The 18,708-nt window shown below is 39.6% G+C and overlaps 1 protein-coding gene across 1 annotated transcript in view; it reads right to left on the bottom strand.

Moving 5' to 3' along the window:
* CSTF3 (cleavage stimulation factor subunit 3) overlaps nt 1-18,708 on the bottom strand; it is a 54,535-nt gene that overhangs the window by 6,815 nt on the left and 29,012 nt on the right. The window contains exons 6-17 of the mRNA XM_009288910.1: nt 10,550-10,582; nt 10,065-10,162; nt 8,554-8,618; nt 8,422-8,458; nt 8,189-8,315; nt 5,414-5,491; nt 5,049-5,211; nt 4,407-4,516; nt 3,882-3,998; nt 2,649-2,723; nt 934-1,077; nt 739-841 (exon numbers count right to left, since the gene is read on the bottom strand). Coding sequence (XP_009287185.1) covers nt 739-841; nt 934-1,077; nt 2,649-2,723; nt 3,882-3,998; nt 4,407-4,516; nt 5,049-5,211; nt 5,414-5,491; nt 8,189-8,315; nt 8,422-8,458; nt 8,554-8,618; nt 10,065-10,162; nt 10,550-10,582 — 1,150 coding nt within the window. The remainder of the gene's footprint in view (nt 1-738; nt 842-933; nt 1,078-2,648; nt 2,724-3,881; nt 3,999-4,406; nt 4,517-5,048; nt 5,212-5,413; nt 5,492-8,188; nt 8,316-8,421; nt 8,459-8,553; nt 8,619-10,064; nt 10,163-10,549; nt 10,583-18,708) is intronic.

Below are 18,708 nucleotides of genomic sequence, written 5' to 3'. Positions count from 1 at the left end.
CCCTCTTCTCTAATTCCCCATGAAACATGGACCAGGACAGTTCCGCACAAAGGTCTCTGTCAGCCCCTGCTCCCCACAGCAGCTCGGGTTTCTTGTAACATCGCTATTAACTCCTGCATCAGGGAATCCCACGTAGAGACCTTCCGCCACCCCCCCGCCTCCTGCCCGAGGCTCCCCAGCCCCCTGTGCCCCCAGTGCTGGCACAGGCGGGGAGCGGCGTGCCTTGCCCGTGCCCTACTCTTTGCATTGCAAACCAGCTCCCCGGCAACTTCCAAGCAGGAGCGATATTCACAATATCGCTTTTATATCTTGCTCATCTCATCTATTTGGGGAGAAAGAATTTAAATTAATTCTAGTAGGGACCAACTAACCCATCACTTCTCGCATGCTGATTTCAACCCCCTGTAGATCTTTTCCCTCGGAATTTAGATTTCTCAGTGTACTCCCCACTGTTCATAGCAGATGCTGTAAAACTGCTGCAATGCAAGTGAGTTGCAATTTGGAAAGTTCGCTCTCCTCTATTCAGTAGAATCAAGATCTAATGTCAATGCACTTCTGGAACTACAGTAAGGACAAAACAGCAGGGTTTTTTTCCAAATTAATTCCCGAGTTTTATGAAGAGGTTTCATTGCTCTTCAAGAAGAATTAAGACTAAAATACAAAGAACTTGGCCTGAACCTGAACTCACAGAGAAGGCACATTAATGCTTCATTAGACCTCTCAAAGCTTAAAGCTTACCATTAAGGTGAGAAAGGTAGTCGATATATGCCAGTACGTATTCTGGAATGTCCCCATATTTTTTCAGCCCTAGCTCAAAAATCTTAAAGGCCACAGACTTATCCTGCAAACGTTAAAAAAAAGACATTATCAGCTTCAGTGAGCTACGCACCCTCTTGACATTTCTTTAATATCAAACTAAGCATACATGATTACCTTACTACAGTAATACTCCATTAAAGCTGCTGTAACATAGACGTGATGGCGGGTCCGGGCATCCTCTCTTGCTTTCTTAAATATCATTCTTCCAGATTTTATGCCTTCTGCTCGCCTTGCAAATTTCATATATTGGATATAAACCTAAGGTGCATATTAATATTTATACAGTTACAGTGCTAACAAAGAATACTAGGATATAATAAAGTTTTTGACTATATCTGAAATAATCTTTACTCACAAAATACAGCTAATAATACAGTCATAATAGAAACAAGACTGTGTTGCGCCTCTATGTTGTTTTGCTATAAATACTGAGGCAAAGCTTTTATATAATTTTTTTTTAAAAATGGAATATACCTAAGGCTGATCCCCTGACATGGCAATAGTTAATACACAGATTTTTCAAGGAAGGGGAGATAAATAGATGAATGTAATTTACATAAGGTGGTGCCTTCAGAGAACCAGGGGCTTATTGTAAAAATGGTAACTTTCCAATAAAGTTAAGACATCCATAAAGCTAAAGAACAGTCAAAAGGCCTGATGAAGCATTTTACTGTACATCATACAATCCAAGATACAAATCATCCTGTCTGCAAATATTTATACCCGACCAAGGAAATAATGACTGTGCTATTTAATTCAGTGGCCAATTTATGATTTGCATTTCTTTGGGACTTAACTTTTTTCCACTCTGAATTAGATCACAAATAACAGCATTCCTCAAATAGGAGGAACTGGTATGTGGTTTCTCAGAAAAATGTGTATTTTGGAAGCATTATGATCTGTGTTTAATGAATAGAACATGTCAGTAAATGGATACCTTTCCTCTGACACTGACCTGTTTAATTTTAGACCTCAGACCTTCTTTTTCCCTCTCATGCTTTGTTGCGTCTATTTATAAACTAAATAACTTTTTGAGGGCAGGTTACTTTCTCACACCATTTGTTCAGTACTAGCACAGCTGGCACTACAGACAATGTTGTTTACTATATAACTTAAGCAGATGTACAGCAATACTCTTTGACACTTAGATGGTACATTACAAATTTATTTGCAAGCTACACGTACACAGTACAGTGTATTTCTATGTGGGGAGAACAATGGACAAAGGCAACGTGCTTTTAATCAGTTAAGGGAGGCAAAACTTTTTGAGGGCAGGTTACTTTCTCACACCATTTGTTCAGTACTAGCACAGCTGGCACTACAGACAATGTTGTTTACTATATAACTTAAGCAGATGTACAGCAATACTCTTTGACACTTAGATGGTACATTACAAATTTATTTGCAAGCTACACGTACACAGTACAGTGTATTTCTATGTGGGGAGAACAATGGACAAAGGCAACGTGCTTTTAATCAGTTAAGGGGAGGCAAAGTGACGTTTTAGTTGAGCCAACAAAACATACACCAATTCTTATGAGCTGCGTAATGAAATCTTTAATAGCTTATATCTTCGTTGCTTGTTTGAAGAGATTCTCCAAACTAGACAGAGGAGAAAAGTGCACACGACTTAGTGTATCTAAGTGGATTAAAGGCTATAATTATCAACCTTGCTGAAATTTTAATCTAATTCTGTCATCTCAGTACTCCACCTGCTCAATCACCCTTGTGACCCAATGAACTCCTGTAAGTACTTCCCCATTCTTTGAGCATACTCAGGTGACTATCCATGCAAATGTGGAAAAACTCAATACTAAGGGTCATCTTACCAGAGTGGGATCAATGTCTTCAATAGCCAGGAGTCTGTTATATATGCTGTGTACTTTCTCATACTTCATTCGACTCTAAATAAAAAGGAAATACAGACTGCTTAGTAACGCTATTGCAAATCACCTGTGAGAATGCGAAAATCAATCTGAAGAAAAAACTAAAATTTTTCTCTTTCCTTTTTTCCCCAGTTGAAGACTATGTGTGTCAGTCCCTTTACTCAGATGCATTTTTTGTCTTGTGCAGTCATTTCTTTACTTCCCACATTAATTTCTCCCTAGTGCTTATGCACATGCTTTTCAAGAATCTCTGAAGTCTTTTTCTAATTTAGTAATACTGCAGCAGAACTGCCATTGTAGGTGTTTGGGATAAGAAGACTGTTTCCTTTACCTCCGTCTAAAAGTAATGTGCAGACAGCTAGGAAAATCGCTTTCTTCACTCTCCAACCTACGCATTTCAAATAATCCACTCTGTTCCCTGCCAGCTGCAGCTCTCCAAGTTGTATTGTGCAACCTTAAAAAATTTAAATTGCCAGTATGCTTAGGATACAAGAGGCTGCACCGAAAGCCAAGGAAGGCTTTTTCTTCTAAGGGCAAAGGTTTTTTTTTCCTGTTGTCCTCAGTATCTTCCTGCAAAGACTCTTCCATGTTATGATAAGTGGGCAAAATATATCTTGCAGAGGATTCCAGAGTCCTCATCTGATCAGTGGGAAACGGCCTTTATTCCTGATGGTTCATGTGCAAAACCAACCACTGTCGGGGCATTACTCATTACGGAGGCTGTGCAATATGGTGGTAGCCTGGGTAAAGAGATTTCTCAAGAAAGCTGCAGTATAGGGTGCCTCCCATCTTCCCTCACAGCCATGCAAGTACAAACATTAAACCACCAAGAATTAGATAGGAAAGGTGTTCTTTATCCCCATTTTAAAAGTGAAGAAGCTGCTGTTCTGGTAAATGTAAATCTATCAGCCTTTCAACTTCATAGTAATTTGAAAAATATAGTCAATATTTAAGTGGAAAGACAGTAGATTTTCAGAAATTTTTTAACTCATGCTATGGGCTTTTCTTCTCCATGTTGTCAGCTCAGTCTCAGAAACACTGAGTGAGATTAAGGCTAGAAGAATTGGTAAATTAATTCTATAGAATTCTGTGTGTTCAGTATGTTTCAAATAAATGACATTACTGATGAGAGATGTCTTTGGGTTTTGACGTCAGTATATCACTATTTTTGCTCACCTCTTCATAATCTGCATATGCAAAATAAAGTAGCATATTCTTCTTTAATAAAGTGCTGATCGCTCTTTCATAAATATTAGCAGCCTCATCACTGAAAAGTTTAGCATTGTTCATGTCCTGTTATAAAATAAGTACGATAATATAATTGTTCAGCATCTGTGACAATGAAGGCCAGTCTATGGAATATCTTCTGTCTGTGAACAGTCCCAGTGAACTTCCATGCAGTGCTCCAATAAAGAGACAATCAACTCCCCAGTACTTAAGGAATCACAAAATCAGGCCAACCCCTCCCCTCCCCAACCTAAAACCGGCCAACACTGAAATAGTTTTTCATAATTCTTATCTCAAAGGCAAATATTTTTATTTCTTAAAATAGCCCCAATTTTAAAATTTTGAACATGACACAAGTTACAGCGCTAAGTATTTTTCACACCCCCCTCCTTGGTTCTTAAGTCTTTGAGGAAAAATTAACAGTACACCATGTCAAAGCAATGAAATAAAGAAAGCCAATGGCGATCTGCTTACCCCTTTTTCAGCTAGCAGTTTACTAGATTGCTCGAGGTACTGTGCAGCTTCATACCAGATATCTGGGTGATGTCCCAGAACCAAAAGGCATTGCTCATAGGCAAACATAACTGGGGGGGGAAAAAAAAAGTAAGAAATACTCCTTGTATATTATCGCAGAAATGCTACCATCTTGCACAAGGGAAGTATGAAATAGAAAAACCAGCAAATAAATCAGACAATATTAACACTAATTGGCTTTGAATAATAACGATCACAACTGCATTCTTTTATATTGCCAGGAACTTTATGAATCATAACCAGCGGCTAAAACCTGCCTCCTCCGCAGAGGAAGCAGCAGAACTCATTCAAGAACATCAGCCATAAAATCAGGCTGTGATCCACCATTTCCTGACCTCCAATGAAAGTTCAGTGGCACACGACTATAGCGCTGTCCCCCAAAATCCATGTATTACTTTCAGCTTGGCTTAAGCAAAAACTAAAGAGTAGTCTAAAAAAACCACCCACACAATTCAAGAAACTCGATCAACTTCTGCTCCAGCATGATCCCTGAACACTAAATCACATCCTTACTTAACGCTGGAGTTCATTAATGCAGCTAGGAAATACAATTCTACATGTCCTAGCGCAATATCTAATTACCTCTTTTTGTTATGAGGGTTTGATCTTCTGTACGCAGAGGATTGCTCTTTTCCCACTGGATGTATTTCTTCCACATGTCTACCTGCTGAGCCTCTTGTGGGGTATTTTGTGGGGGGACAGAGGGAGCATTGCGGTCCAGACCTTTCATCACTGTCTCATATTCCTGAAACAGAAGCAATGTTTTGAACAGCAGATTTAAACACATTAAACACTTATTTCAGGTTATGCTTTATAAAACTGATACAAATATTTTAGCATAGCAAGCTTATTAGTCTAACACACACTTTTATTTGAAAATAAGAACCAAGTTTAATGCTAGTTTGTAGAATTAAACAGAACAAAGAAAAGTCAACAGAAGGTTGTACCTTTGCCACACGTCGTGCATTCATATAATCTCTACTCCTGTCTTCAATCATCTTCTTAGCTAAGTGAATATTGATGCCCTGGAGAAGGGTGAAAAAAGGAACTGGGAATGTGCAATTTCACTTTGGAAATACTGATACAGAAAAGAGCTTGAAAGGGGATGCAAAAGTGAGCAAGGAGAACAAAGTTATTTTAAAATATTGGTCTCAAAAGGTACTGCATTTCCCCTAATAAACGTGTGGGCAAGAACTTATTTATCAGAGAATAAACTCACTACTGAAAATCAACTGACCTGAAGCACCTCAGTGTATTTTTAATCACTTACAGCTTTCAAAAATACAATGAACTTTACATAAACCTGCTGCGGGAGAAAGTGGAAAGAATGTATTTGTGATTTACATTTTTCCTTTTAAATCCTGGGCAGTGCCTAGTCAGGGTCACAGCTCCCTGCCTCGCTGCTGCCTGCTGTTCACCAGGTGAAGACTGAGACAGCATATGAGCAATTCAGTTTTCTTCAACAAGTAATAACAGAGATTGACCTCAAAGCTCTGCCTTCTTCTCTGTTCCTGAAGTAACTGACAGCTTTTAAGAGAGGTTATATTCAACACACACCCTGCCATACACGTACCTTTGTCAGCTGAGAGAGACTTGAGACCTGTCACTGCAGAGAGTGACACCCCTCCAGGACCGCACGCACGCGCAGAGGGCCCTGCCGTGCTGCTGAGCAAGAGCAGCAGGGGATTTGGGGCAGCCGGGCCCCCAGGCACAACCCACGTCTCAACATCAGCAACACAGGCCTGGTCACGGGGTCCCAGGCATGAACAAAATCTCAAAGAACTGCTCTCGTGGCAGGATAAGCAACCGCCCTTTTGTTCATGCCTGTGTCAGGAAGGATTTTGCTGGCATGGCTTGCCAGGACTTTGAGGAAGGTGAGCACAGCTTTCAGTCCTATTCCAAACAGGCACCTGAGCTGGGTGCCCACTCACTACAGAAGCAAGGTACCGCCTGGACTCTCAGAGTGCCGTCTGCGATAGCTAGCTGGGCCAGTTAGCATACAAAACCAGCAATGCTCCATTTAACGCAGGACCAGGCTGAGGACGCAGCAATGTTCTCCCAGGATGCACTCCCAGCCTCGTGAGGTGCAGCCGTGCAGCTTTGTGAGCCAAAGATTGTCACTTCTCTGTCTCACTAGGGGTGTTACCACTTTTGACCACTTGTTTAATTAAAGACACTGGTGACTGACAGGCTGATACTGCTACCCGGTGGCTACCAACTGAGCTAAAGGCAAGTTTGAGAGTATTTTAATTGCAGCAGATAGCCAGTAACCTTTCGTACCGAGACCTGCACATGATCTCTGTGTTGTTGGGCTACTGATGTGGGGAATCACTTCCCCCTCAAAGAGCCCTTCTGGTGAGGAGCATTTCCTTCCCTGTGCCAGGACACCTGTACACAGCAGCCCTTTCCCTCAAGGCCAGCCTAGCCAGAACAGGACATGCAGAAACCTGTGTCCGAGCAGAGTGCCGGCCCTCAGCTTCCAGCAGCTCTGAACAGCCGGAGGTGCTGGTTTGTGTTACAGGTGTCAGCCAGAGCTGCCTCAACTAGAAGATACAGAATGAATGTAGGACAGGTTTCAGCTATCATTTTGACAGTCTCCCTACGTATTAATGAAAGTAGTAGGAACCAGCAGTGACAGCCTTCATTTGCTACGTGGGAGGGGAGGAGGAAATTTACAGGGAAGTTGTACTGGGGATTTTCCTATGCAGGAGAAGGCATGTTGCTGGGTATCTTCCCTGGTGGTCAGCAGGCTATCTGTGGTGTCCCTGAATACTGACAGGGTGATAAGCTGTTACAGTACATGCTCGTGGCTGTGGATGCCAGGAGGTACTCCCGCTGGCTAAGCACAGTGGCCCTATTAGTGTCAGGTCACCAATCCTCCAACTTGCATAATTAGCAATAGGGAAAGAGAAATTGTCCCTTCCTTCCTGTTCAGTGCACAGCTGACCCGCAGCATGCGGCATCTGCAACCCTGGGTGCAATATGCAGGACAAGGCAGAGTGCTGTATGAGCATCCCTGCTTGACGGTGCTGAGCACAAGGGCACCTACCCTCAGTTCTGCATTCTCACCTCTGCTGATGGGGACAGGTTAACAAGCCATTACCAAACGTGTTCACAAATACGCTATAAAGGTGCAGCTACAAATTAGCATGCAAGGTCAATGAGTTGAAGTTACGCTTGCTGAAGACAGTGTGGTAGCAGACTCACCTGAATTGACGCTGTAATGGCTTCAGGTGAAGGATGGTGAGGAACATTGTATATGTTCCTGAGATCGTATAACTTAGTATCGCGAAGGAAGTCCAAACCATCATAGCTGAATGCCATTTTACCCTGTTCAACTAGAACTGAAAGGAAGGGAGCGCCTCCTTGGGGAAGCAAGCCCTCATTGCCAGCTGATCTGCTCTAGCTTTCATTAAATATATTCTCCGTCATTGATGCAGTGATTTCTAATTCACCAGCAATTCTACTGGGCCAACTGGGAAATGGGACAGCTAAATGTATCCTATAGAAAGTCTTTAAAATAAAAAAGAATTATCACTCAGGTACCTGGACAGTTTTGCCACAGGTCTTGGTACATACTGCACATGCAAAATGTGTTTATACTGCCGGTCATCTCTTTTACACGTAATTATTTAGTGGATACAGTTTGGGCACCATACTTAATTATATGATTTTTTTTTTTTTTTTTAAATGTCACAAACAAATTTCATGTTCTTGATTACCTCTTCGTATTTGTTATAATCTCTCCAGAGCTGTTCTATGTTTATCATTGGATTCACACAACCACGCTGGTAAACCCTACGGACAGCTGTTATCCTCTGGTTTTCTGCATAAGATCCTACTGCTTCTCTAAATAGTGGGGAGAGAGATTAACGTCAGCTATTACAGATCATAACTGGTACGAACATCAACATTACATTAACTGAGCTTAAAAAAATTCTTTTAAGGTACTTACACGCCCTTCAAAAAATTGATGTAATCCACCCAGATCTATGTGAGAAAAAATATTACATATAATGAAACCAATGTTTAGTTGTACTTCTTATAAAGTAAGAAATAAAATGTTTTTTGATAAAAAAACATAAATGGTATGACATGATTTCCATGCCAATCTTATCCAGAGCAAAATCATATGCCTGAGCCATTTTTTCTCTGAGGAAAAAAACAAACCACAAAGACCATAGAGCAAGTCTATAGTATTTTAAAAATTCTTTATTTAAGAGTATCCTTTTGCACACCAAATTCTAACCAAACATTGAGGTATGAAAAGTATCATTCAACAGCTGAGAGTAAAAATTGGCATTCAGATAGCTTTAAATTCTGCATTTAGGGTTTTGTTTGTTTTAAAGAAAATTATTTTAATCTACTGGTGGCAATCTAGCACACTAACAGTTCCTGAGACACAACCTCCCCCTTAAGTATGTGGAAATCCACGTGTACTATGTGCACTGGAAGTTGAGAAGCTAGGAAACAACTGCTCTCTACATCTTCTCAGCTGACAGATGTACCCCTGGTTTCTTTTTTTCCCCAGAATTCCCCAAACCTTGTTGTAATTCTCCAGGAACACCAAAAGGCTGGGGCAATTAGGAGTAGCTCCCCTGTGTGGAAACTGGCCAAAATCTTTCATATGATTTCTTATCCCCCCAAATACAAAGTATTTTCCCCCAAATTTAAAATGTTCACAGAATATTTCCTTGGTCAAGTTTCAATGAAAACAGCTTTTTCTCTCTCCCACTTTTCTCCCGGTTTCCTTTACTCAAACATCTTTCAGTACTTTACTACCTCCTTGACCATATTAGCAGGAAAAATAGAGGAAAGTTAAATTAGATAAAAAGATAGAGGGGCACTGGTACTTTAATTGTTTCAAAACAGTCTTGTAAAAATAAATTTAAAAAATCAGCTTTTTTTCTGTTAATGCATTAGTTATCTTGCCAGTTACAATACAAAGAAATTATGGTGGGCTGGGAAAGAAACATTTTATAGATGCTGAAAGGTACTGATATTTTTTGAAACCTAAAGCAGGAAGAAAAAGCATTAAACTCAGTCTGCAGGACTATAAACAAGCAAAATGTAGTAAATGAAAAGGGATGAAGATTAATGCATTCCAGAATTACGATACCCTGATTTTTATGCCTTTTTATGCCTTCCGAAACTTTCTCTATTTACTGAACTATTTACTATTGCTAGTCAAATATAGTACCTCAGCTGGAATCAGTGCTGAATTTTGTGGGGACTCTAAACAGGGCCCTAAGGGGGAGGACAGCAAAAGGTCCCGACTGAGGAAGAAGTGTGTTTCAGACTGGCTCAAGCACCAATCTCACCTGCAGGGGACCGGCATGGATACGCCAGCTACCCCCTGCTCTTTTCCCACCTCGTTATACGGATCCAGACTAAGGAAGCAATTTTACCCAGCAAGCTCAATTAAAGAAACTTTAAAGAAAATATTTTCTAAATGCAGATTATATATTATCCCCCCGACACTCTACCAGAAGATCCCCAGGCAGGTTTGCCACCCAGGTTCCTCCCCACCCCTAGGCAAAAATCAAGAAGAGATTCACCGTAAAACTAGAATAATTCAGAGCAACTCTGTTAACTTACTTGTAACTAGGTAGCTTCCCCTTGGTTTCTCGTACATAGGAAAGGTAACATTTCCATAAATCAATGTGTAAAACCTTCATAAGGCATCGCTGAAATAACTGTTTAATACATCAAGAAGACGTGATCAGGATACCAGATATAGAAATCAGGTTTCTACTTTTAAAGCTATAAAGTGTGAATTAAAATAATCTCAGTAATTATGACTGAGATTTGTAAGAAAGAGTAAGTTAAATTACTCTTCCTTTTGACTTAAGCGTCTCTGTGCTATGCGAGGGAACTGGAGAGAATTAAGCAGAGCAATTCCTCTGCGCACTTCACTGATTACAGCTTGGTAGCACAGCAAATCGACTTTAGTGACACTTCTTGTCTGTGTTTTTGAATAGCGCGTTCAATGACAGCTATAGTTCTTTTCAATCTGCTTTAGCCTAATCACAAGATACTTGTTCTTGCTATAGAGATATATTACATATATTGATAAGACTCACCTTTTCCACTTTGTCATAATTTTTTGCTTTAATCTATAGGGAAGCAGAAAAAAACAAATCACTTAAGAAACTATTTTAGAATAGTAGGAATATATTCTTCATACAGTACTATAGCATTCCAGTTTGTACTTTGGCTGCCTAAACTAATTACATTGTAACACCACATAATGTTGCAAAAATATAACTAAACATACAAAAATCATGTACTTTGCTTAGCTTTTTCAAAATTAGCTTTTTTGTTTTGTTTTTCACTTCCACTAGGGCCAAAATTTAGGTATCGGTAGGTAAAGTTGCTTTCCTGTATTCTGGTTTGGACACCCAGACTTAGCCTCTTATTTTAAGGTACTCTGTTGCCTTAAGTGCATATATTGACTTAGGTACCAAAGCCTCTAGATCAGGATTTAGTAAATTAAGGGTAAAATACCATATTTACAAAACTAGTAAGCTAATAAATGTATTATATTTGAATATTTATTCCTCAAAGTACACATTGCTATAATACGCTGATGCTGAATAAGGGAATAATAAAGCATGGAGAATCCGTTTTTCGACAGGTGCCCCCAGCCCTGGTGCTCCCTTCCAGGAGGGACCAAACCACACTCACATCTCGGCACTCGTTTCATTCAGACAGCACGCACACCGCAAGGGTAGAGGGTGAAACCTAGTCTCAAAGTAACAGGTTGCCTTTCAGATAGGACACAGAAAAGCACGAGAGATGTAGAGGGCAGACTGGCACCTTTCATTTATTTATTAGCTCCAGTTACGTTAAACACACTAGGCAATCTGTAAAGACACACCCTGAAGAAACAAGGAAACTCTACAATGCCTCTAGAAGATGCTTATCTGCACTGAAATAAAGAGCCTTTAACGAAATAAGGATTTGTTATGCTGTATTGCATTTTTTTAAAGCATCAAAACTCCCTTTTAAATCTCAAAAAAGAGTCCAAAAAAGACATCTAAAGCTCTTTGTTTGTTTAGGGGACTCACAGCTTTTTTCTTGGTGTGAAACACAAGAGCCACGGGAGCAGCTCTGAAAGCCTTTCCTTTTCCCCAAGGAGCACGGCGGGAGGCAGCAAACAGCACCCTTTTGCACCAGGTATTAATTATATCATTCTCATTCTAAAGCACGAGAGAATTTTTAATGGAAGCGTTAGGAAACACCGTCTCATCTGCAGGAGGCCTAAAATAAATAATATGTCCTGTACTGCACTGCCTTTCCTGTCTGCTGTTCCCTGAGTTTCTATACTCCTGCAACACTCCGGCCTCCAGACCCCTAAACATAGGGGTCCCATAGAGTATCCCCATTTCTCTCACTCCTGAACAAGAGCAATTAAAAATTGAGAATTCAAACAAGTTTTGCAGAAAAACTTTAATGGCATACGTGGCAGACCAGACCCTTGTGTCCGTACCGCTTTTGAACTGGAGCACTATCCTGCCCTGGTCAAAATGATTTCAAAAAAATCTGGGTTTGCAGGAAGTTAAGCCTAATTACATCTTGCACACACCATTTTCCAAGTCTTTCTGCAAACTATTCAGGTAAAAGATAGCTGACCGAAGAAATGACTGATTACAGGAATAAGTGATATTTCAGAGCAATGTTAACTAGAACAAATCAGGAGGCAGCATGTCCGTGCTATGGAGAACACCTCTAACCTCTGCTGTAAGACACGCAGACCCAACGCACCCTCAGGTACGGGTACGTATCCTACTGCCGCTTTCTCACAGCTTTTTGTTGGAAAAGCACAATCTTTCAACCTTTAAAAAGCACTTATAATAATTGTAGGGTTGTTTAGACAGAAGTCTTTTGTGGACACAAATTAAGGAGTCTGATCCTGCCCTACTTCTAGTTGAAGGAAAATACCTTCTTATATTTTAAATTTCTCCTCCACTGTAGAGTCCAAAAAAAGACATTTCCCATTTTTACTTCATCCTTTTTTGACAGTAACTTTTCAGGTTTCTCAACACCTCTTCGAATATGACGAAAAGAATTCAACTCTCACTAAAGAGCAAGAGCTCTCAGTCTACGCCTCCCACCCCCTGCAAACTCCTTTTATCCTTGGTCACTGAGTGGAGAAGAGCAAATGAATCTTGGTTTGCGTATCTAGCACAGAGCACAGCTCCCTGCACTTCTTTTCCCTTGTACTTACTCAAGTAAAATCTTCAACAAGATGAGCAGAAACTTTTTTTTCAAAAAGAGTGAATCCCCAGGAGATAGTATAAATCCTTTTTTTTGTGAAAATTAAACAACATTAATCCATGGCTTTGCCACTGACAAAAGGCATCACCTTGTAGTTATTCAAGAACAAGACCAAAAATAATTTTTAAAAGCTCAGAAAGGCAATAAGCAGGCAGGGCAAAAATTAGTGTGCCTTCCAGGTTTAGCCATGTAAAAAATGTTTTGCACACCTGCCTTGAGTTACTACACCAAAGACAATTCCTAGACATAGCCGATAGGGCTGTGAATGCTGCCTGCCTGCTTAGCACATCTCCCTGCCCCTTATCACCCGAAAGCCCAATGACAACTATTACTCAGCGCAAGTGACCCAGACTGACCTCAGTAATTGTATACGGCATCAAGTAAGTGCACGGTAATCCCACTTAATTGTTTACTAGAGCAGTTTTATTAGCACGTGGCACCACTCCCAACATCAAAAAGACGGAGCACAGGGAGTACTTATCAATTAAACTACATGCACTTCCAATAACCAAAGACCTTAAAGAGTAAAATATTTTGCTAAGAAAAAAAAGCTGTATTCTTTATTTGCATGTGTTATGACTCAAAGAACAAAATATTTTCTACATGAATCAGATATATGAAAAGCTGTCCACATCTGGACTTCAAGTCAGTGTTATGTATTTGTTAAATCCACACAAGTGGTTTGACAATGACATCTGAAAATTCAGAAATCTTGGTACCGATGACGTTAGGAGGTTGGAGACTGGCAGGATTTGTTAAAAATAAAGGAAAAGAAAAAGCAATATTGGCCAATGCCTACTGGGTCTCTCTCACTGGAGAGTTTTTACCAAGCCCCCAGAGCCAGAGGGAAGAGCAGCTGTTTCTCCTGTGGGAATTTGTTTGCATATCTTGGCTCACCACTCCCAAGAAAACATCCTGGCAGCCCTGGCATGGAGGGGTGGCACAGGGACGCCACAGGGATGGGGAAAGCCCATCATCAAAGAAGGCACACGCTGCCTCCAGGACTCACCGTCAGCACATTTCTGTTACATGTTTTGTTTTTCCTGTTACAGACACAGGAACAGGCAGTGATTAGACATGGACAAGCATTAAAGGATTGACATTAATACTGTATTTTTGTCCTTAAAGACAAACACAACAAAGTGAACTATAGCTCTTTACAAGAGATTATCCTTCAATTTCTAACGCCGCCTGTATTCCTATTCCGATTGCTTAATTCAAGAGGTAGGCGTTTCCCTCATGGAGGCTAACACATAGGAGTGTCTCCACCACAAATCCACCACCTACAGAGTGAGCTTAGGCACGTTGTCATCCCGAGGTAAAATTGGTATATATGAGTATCTCCCCTCCATCCTTGAAGCCTATACAAAGACCACCTAGTCTGACCAGCTATACTTGCACACTCCTATAGTAAAACACATCTGACCTTGCCTTCCTCTGCCTGTGACAATGAGAAATTCCACCTGTTTTGTGGAAAGAGTAACTTTAAATTGGATGCTCCAATAGGAAATTTAAGTCACTACTGTATCAGCGTTGCACAACATTAATTTATAATAGCAGGGTCAAATTTTTTCCTAGAATACACAACATGCTTCCCAATAACGAGCTTCACAAACATTCAAGGGCAAAATTTAATCCATAAATTACATTTCACCCTTTTTAATAGACTTACTAAAACACATAGGTATCATTTATGATTATGCAAAGCAAGTGATTTTATTAATCTAGAGACTTAAGGCTACTTGTAGTTGTCTGGAAACATACAACACAAACCTAGAACATTTGCTTGTTTTATTTTAACCTTTTCAGTGTTTCTTGGTTTCAACCAAGCTCCTAAGGAAGCAAGATCAGCACATGGTACTTAAGGATCTGCATGGCTTTTTCTGCCATGACTCATTTCCTTCTTCCAGGCCTCATCTATTTCTATATCCCAACTCCCTCTCCTTTTTCAATGGTTATCTTACAAGGAAAAAAAAAAATATTTTCTCAAGCATAAAATTTAATGTTCCCTTATCCACTGCCTCCAGCTCTCCCCTTGGTGAGGTAGATCCTCTTGCCCTCTCTCCTCCCCACCACCCCTGCACTGCTCTCCAATGTTTTTTGGAACTTTTTTTGGAAGAGGGACCTGAAGAGAAACGCCACATGCCACTGGCAGACTGCACCAGCTGATGAGGGACAGGCTGGGAGAGGAGAAAACACCACAACAGCGCCGGCGTCAACTTTCTGAGGATTTAGTTCATAGTGACTGGTATTTTTAGAACTACTATTTCCTAAAATCTAGTTTCATTATAAATACTACCATGTATGCAACACCTTTAATGTTTTTTTTAAAAACACACACACAACATATGTTTCAGAGTACAAAATTACAACTAGAGCATACATGTATGTATTTGGAAACACTGCTTTTGTTTATTAACTGCAGGGAGCTCACTGTTAAAGACCTATATTCATTCACACAGACGACTAGGTATTAGGTAATTAAAAAGTTAACATTTTTTAAAAAATCAGACTACACAAAATTTATCATCACTGAATCCATTTGTGTTGACAATTTGCCTTTTTTTTTTTTCTCTTTTCTTTTCTCTTTTTTTTTTTACATCTTGATTGTTAGGGTAATATAATCAACTACCCACTGCCAAGTCCAGTGGGACGTAATTTGGGTCTCTACTAGTACAGAACCGTAGGTGTAATAAAACACATTCACATTTCTCTACCTGTTTCCAAAATACAGGTTAGGGCTGGCTGGAGAGATGTTCACACTTTATTTACAGAATAAATACTGCTTGGACCATAGCAGCTCAAACTTCTCAGACTGCCTTGAAGAAATGTAATCTTTGAAAGGATGAAGACAGTGCAATGTGCTAATTCATTCTTTTATGTTTAGCACAGTCAGCCTTTTGCTATTTGCTGAGGCTTCCAGTCAGTGACTAATTGCGTGAGCAGTTAACATGACAAACTCGTTTTCCTACAGGTCAAATAACAGCAATTACCTTTGCAAATGGCAAACCAAGCTCGGCTCAAGTACATGAAATGCAGGTGAAATGCAGGACTAATTCCACAACCATGGCATTACATCAAAATTTACATTTACATTGCACTCGCATGTGGTCATTAACCCAAGGCGGCTGGATTATAACTGCCTAGATAACTGGGCGTAAAACTTATCTTATGTATGCTGAACAAAGCACGTATTTCATTTGTGCAAGATACTCCAAGGCTTAACCAATGAAATCCTTTATTTAAAAACATTAGCATATAATTGCAGATGTAATTTCTGTCATATATAACTTTACTACAATTTATACCAGATAAGGATTGAATGATTCCGTATTTTTGCAGTCTTCATTTGGGGTTTTAATATTCCTTGTGAAAAGATAGCTTTTATCTTGCTATTAGTAAAGACTGCAAGGAAGAGATACAGTACACTGAGTATGGGAAAACTCATTTTCTCAAAATGTAATAAGATGACATTCTAAGTATTTTCATTCAGTATGGTGTAATTTTTCACATTCGCATGGTTATGCGTCTCAATTTCAAAGTCTGGCATACAGTGGGATTTGAAAAGTTCCTTAAAATTATTCTAAACGAAATGCCTCCAACTACTATTACATGTATTATTTCTAGAGCTTCCACAACCATGGCATTACATCAAAATTAAAAAATCATGTTGTTTCCACCAGATATATCATCACTTGAAAAACAGTCTCCTTACAGGATGTAGTCACAGTTGCCATATAGATGGCTACAATGTAGAGCCAAAAAAAAAGCACCACTTTGCAGTCTGCTTCCTGATCACAACCATCTTTTAGGTTTCACAGTTGTTTCCCGATTAACAAAATAGTGGCCTATCATGTATACTATCACATATTTGTTTTTATATTTAGATATACTTTAAATTTGCTCCCAGTATTTAAGAATAAATCAACTTTTCAGTAACTAAGACTATTGTTTAAGCTAATGAACAGGACCTGTAATTCTGCAAACCCAATTACCAGTTAATATCCTACATACATAAATATGGCAACAGGCACTTGCTGGGCAGCTAGTGAAAATGTTAACTTTCTATAGCAAAATTCTGGGCCGCATCACCATTTTCTGTTGAAGACAAAAACCAACAGCAAAAGGTGGCTCTGTCTACAGGTAAAGCGATCGTTAGTAAATGAAGGGCAGCATTTTTCGTAAGGAGCAAGCTGCAGTGGGAGATTGGGACAGGACAGTGGCAGAGCTAGAGCGCGCTGCTGCATGAATAGCCAGTAATACGCAAGGTTGTTCCTCACTCTCTATCTTCTTGAAAATTGTCATTACAGCCTCATAACCCCAAGCCGTTAATAGCCTTCAGGAACAATTAATCAAAGTACCTTAGGTTAACACACTCTACCAACCTTTCTCCTCTCAGAGGCAGCAGCCTAGAGACATCTCTGCAAGAACATCTCCACCATCTGACAAAAAAAAAAAAAAAAAAAAAGAAAAAAGGCATGACTGAAGACTTGAAAAGACTATTTCCAAAACCATGAGCATAAAACTAGATGGATCTGGCAATTCGGGAAAGGGAGGAACCCAGCTGCGCCTGCCCGGGGGTGGTGAGGGAGCAGCTCAGAGCAGAAGTCTTCAGATAAGAGTGCAAATGAAGAAATTGGAAATGCTACTCTGAAGACAGAGTAACACATGCCCCAGCTGAAACAGAGTTAAATCATTCTTAATAAAAAAACAACTACGTAAACAAGTAATTAACAATTAATAAAAAAAATCTGCAAGCGGAAGATGTCTTTTTGTTTACTCTGTTAGACTAAAAAACCCAATACCTTTAATTTTCAGATGCATCAGGAAAGAAATTAATCCAGAAGAATACATGAATATAATATCCTTAGGTATCAGCAAACTGTCTGCATTCTAGAAGTGCAGTAATACAAGGACTGAGAATCTGGACAACCTTGCTGAACAAACTTACAGTAAATGGATTGATCTAGAAGCGAATAAAGATTAATGCATCGCAGTAAAGAAACTTAACTTTGCTACTAATACAGTTTGGAATAGTAAAGAACTATCTACCCCACCTAATTCCTAAATATCTACTCCATTATAAAGAAGAACAAGGACTTCATTAAGAAATAAGAGATATCAGAGACGGAGTTACTAAAAAATAGCTACTGTGCTTTAATTTACACCTTAGTGCAATCTGAATTAATTTCCACGTCCAGGCAAATCTTTAGGACTAGCATCTGCCTCTACTCCCTTACAGAAAATGTTGGCCTCCTGGAGTGAGGCACTTTATTCGTGTTAATACTTTGAAAAGCAAGCATAAATTTTAGGCACCACTATCAAGAGACTAGCCAGAGGCTGTACAGAGAAGTATTTCTTTATAGGCAGCCTTAAAAAAAAGTTCTGTGGTGACAAAACTATTAAATGATTCTTCTAGTTGGATAATGGTACTGAATTGCACCCACTGATTCACTCACTATCTCATTTGTTTCTGATGTCACATATACTTCTCTTTTTTCTTCCCTTTGTTTTCAATCTGGATTATAAAAATGAAGAAGCGATTTCTCAAGCTTATTTCCCCTTTCTTCCCATCTATTTCGTTCTGCTATCTCTTCTCATTTTACTTGTTTGTGTGTTTTACTTCCTTTCCAGAACACACTTTAAAAAAAAAAAAAATTCAGATTTGCAGTTATGCTTAAACACCAAACCCACCTCATGTTATTACTTGCACTGCTATTTTCCTTCCTGGCAAACTGAGTCCCATTATTGCAAATATCTCTTGTGGATTAGTATAATTCAAGTAAAGCTGCAGAAACAGCCCTTTTCAAGTCACGATGAAAAGCACACTCCATGCTCTTCAAAAAAGACCACTTCAGTTATCTGTTACTTCACCGCCCCATGGATCTGACATTTAAAAATTGCCTAGAAATTGGGGGTGAAGTAGCGAGTTGCTGCATCTCTTAAGTTTTGTTTACCTGCG

This window comes from Aptenodytes forsteri, unplaced genomic scaffold (genome assembly GCF_000699145.1).
Source record: "Aptenodytes forsteri isolate BGI_AS27 unplaced genomic scaffold, ASM69914v1 Scaffold8, whole genome shotgun sequence".
NCBI classification, from domain to species: domain Eukaryota; kingdom Metazoa; phylum Chordata; class Aves; order Sphenisciformes; family Spheniscidae; genus Aptenodytes; species Aptenodytes forsteri.
This window is presented reverse-complemented; position numbering and strand designations above follow the sequence as displayed.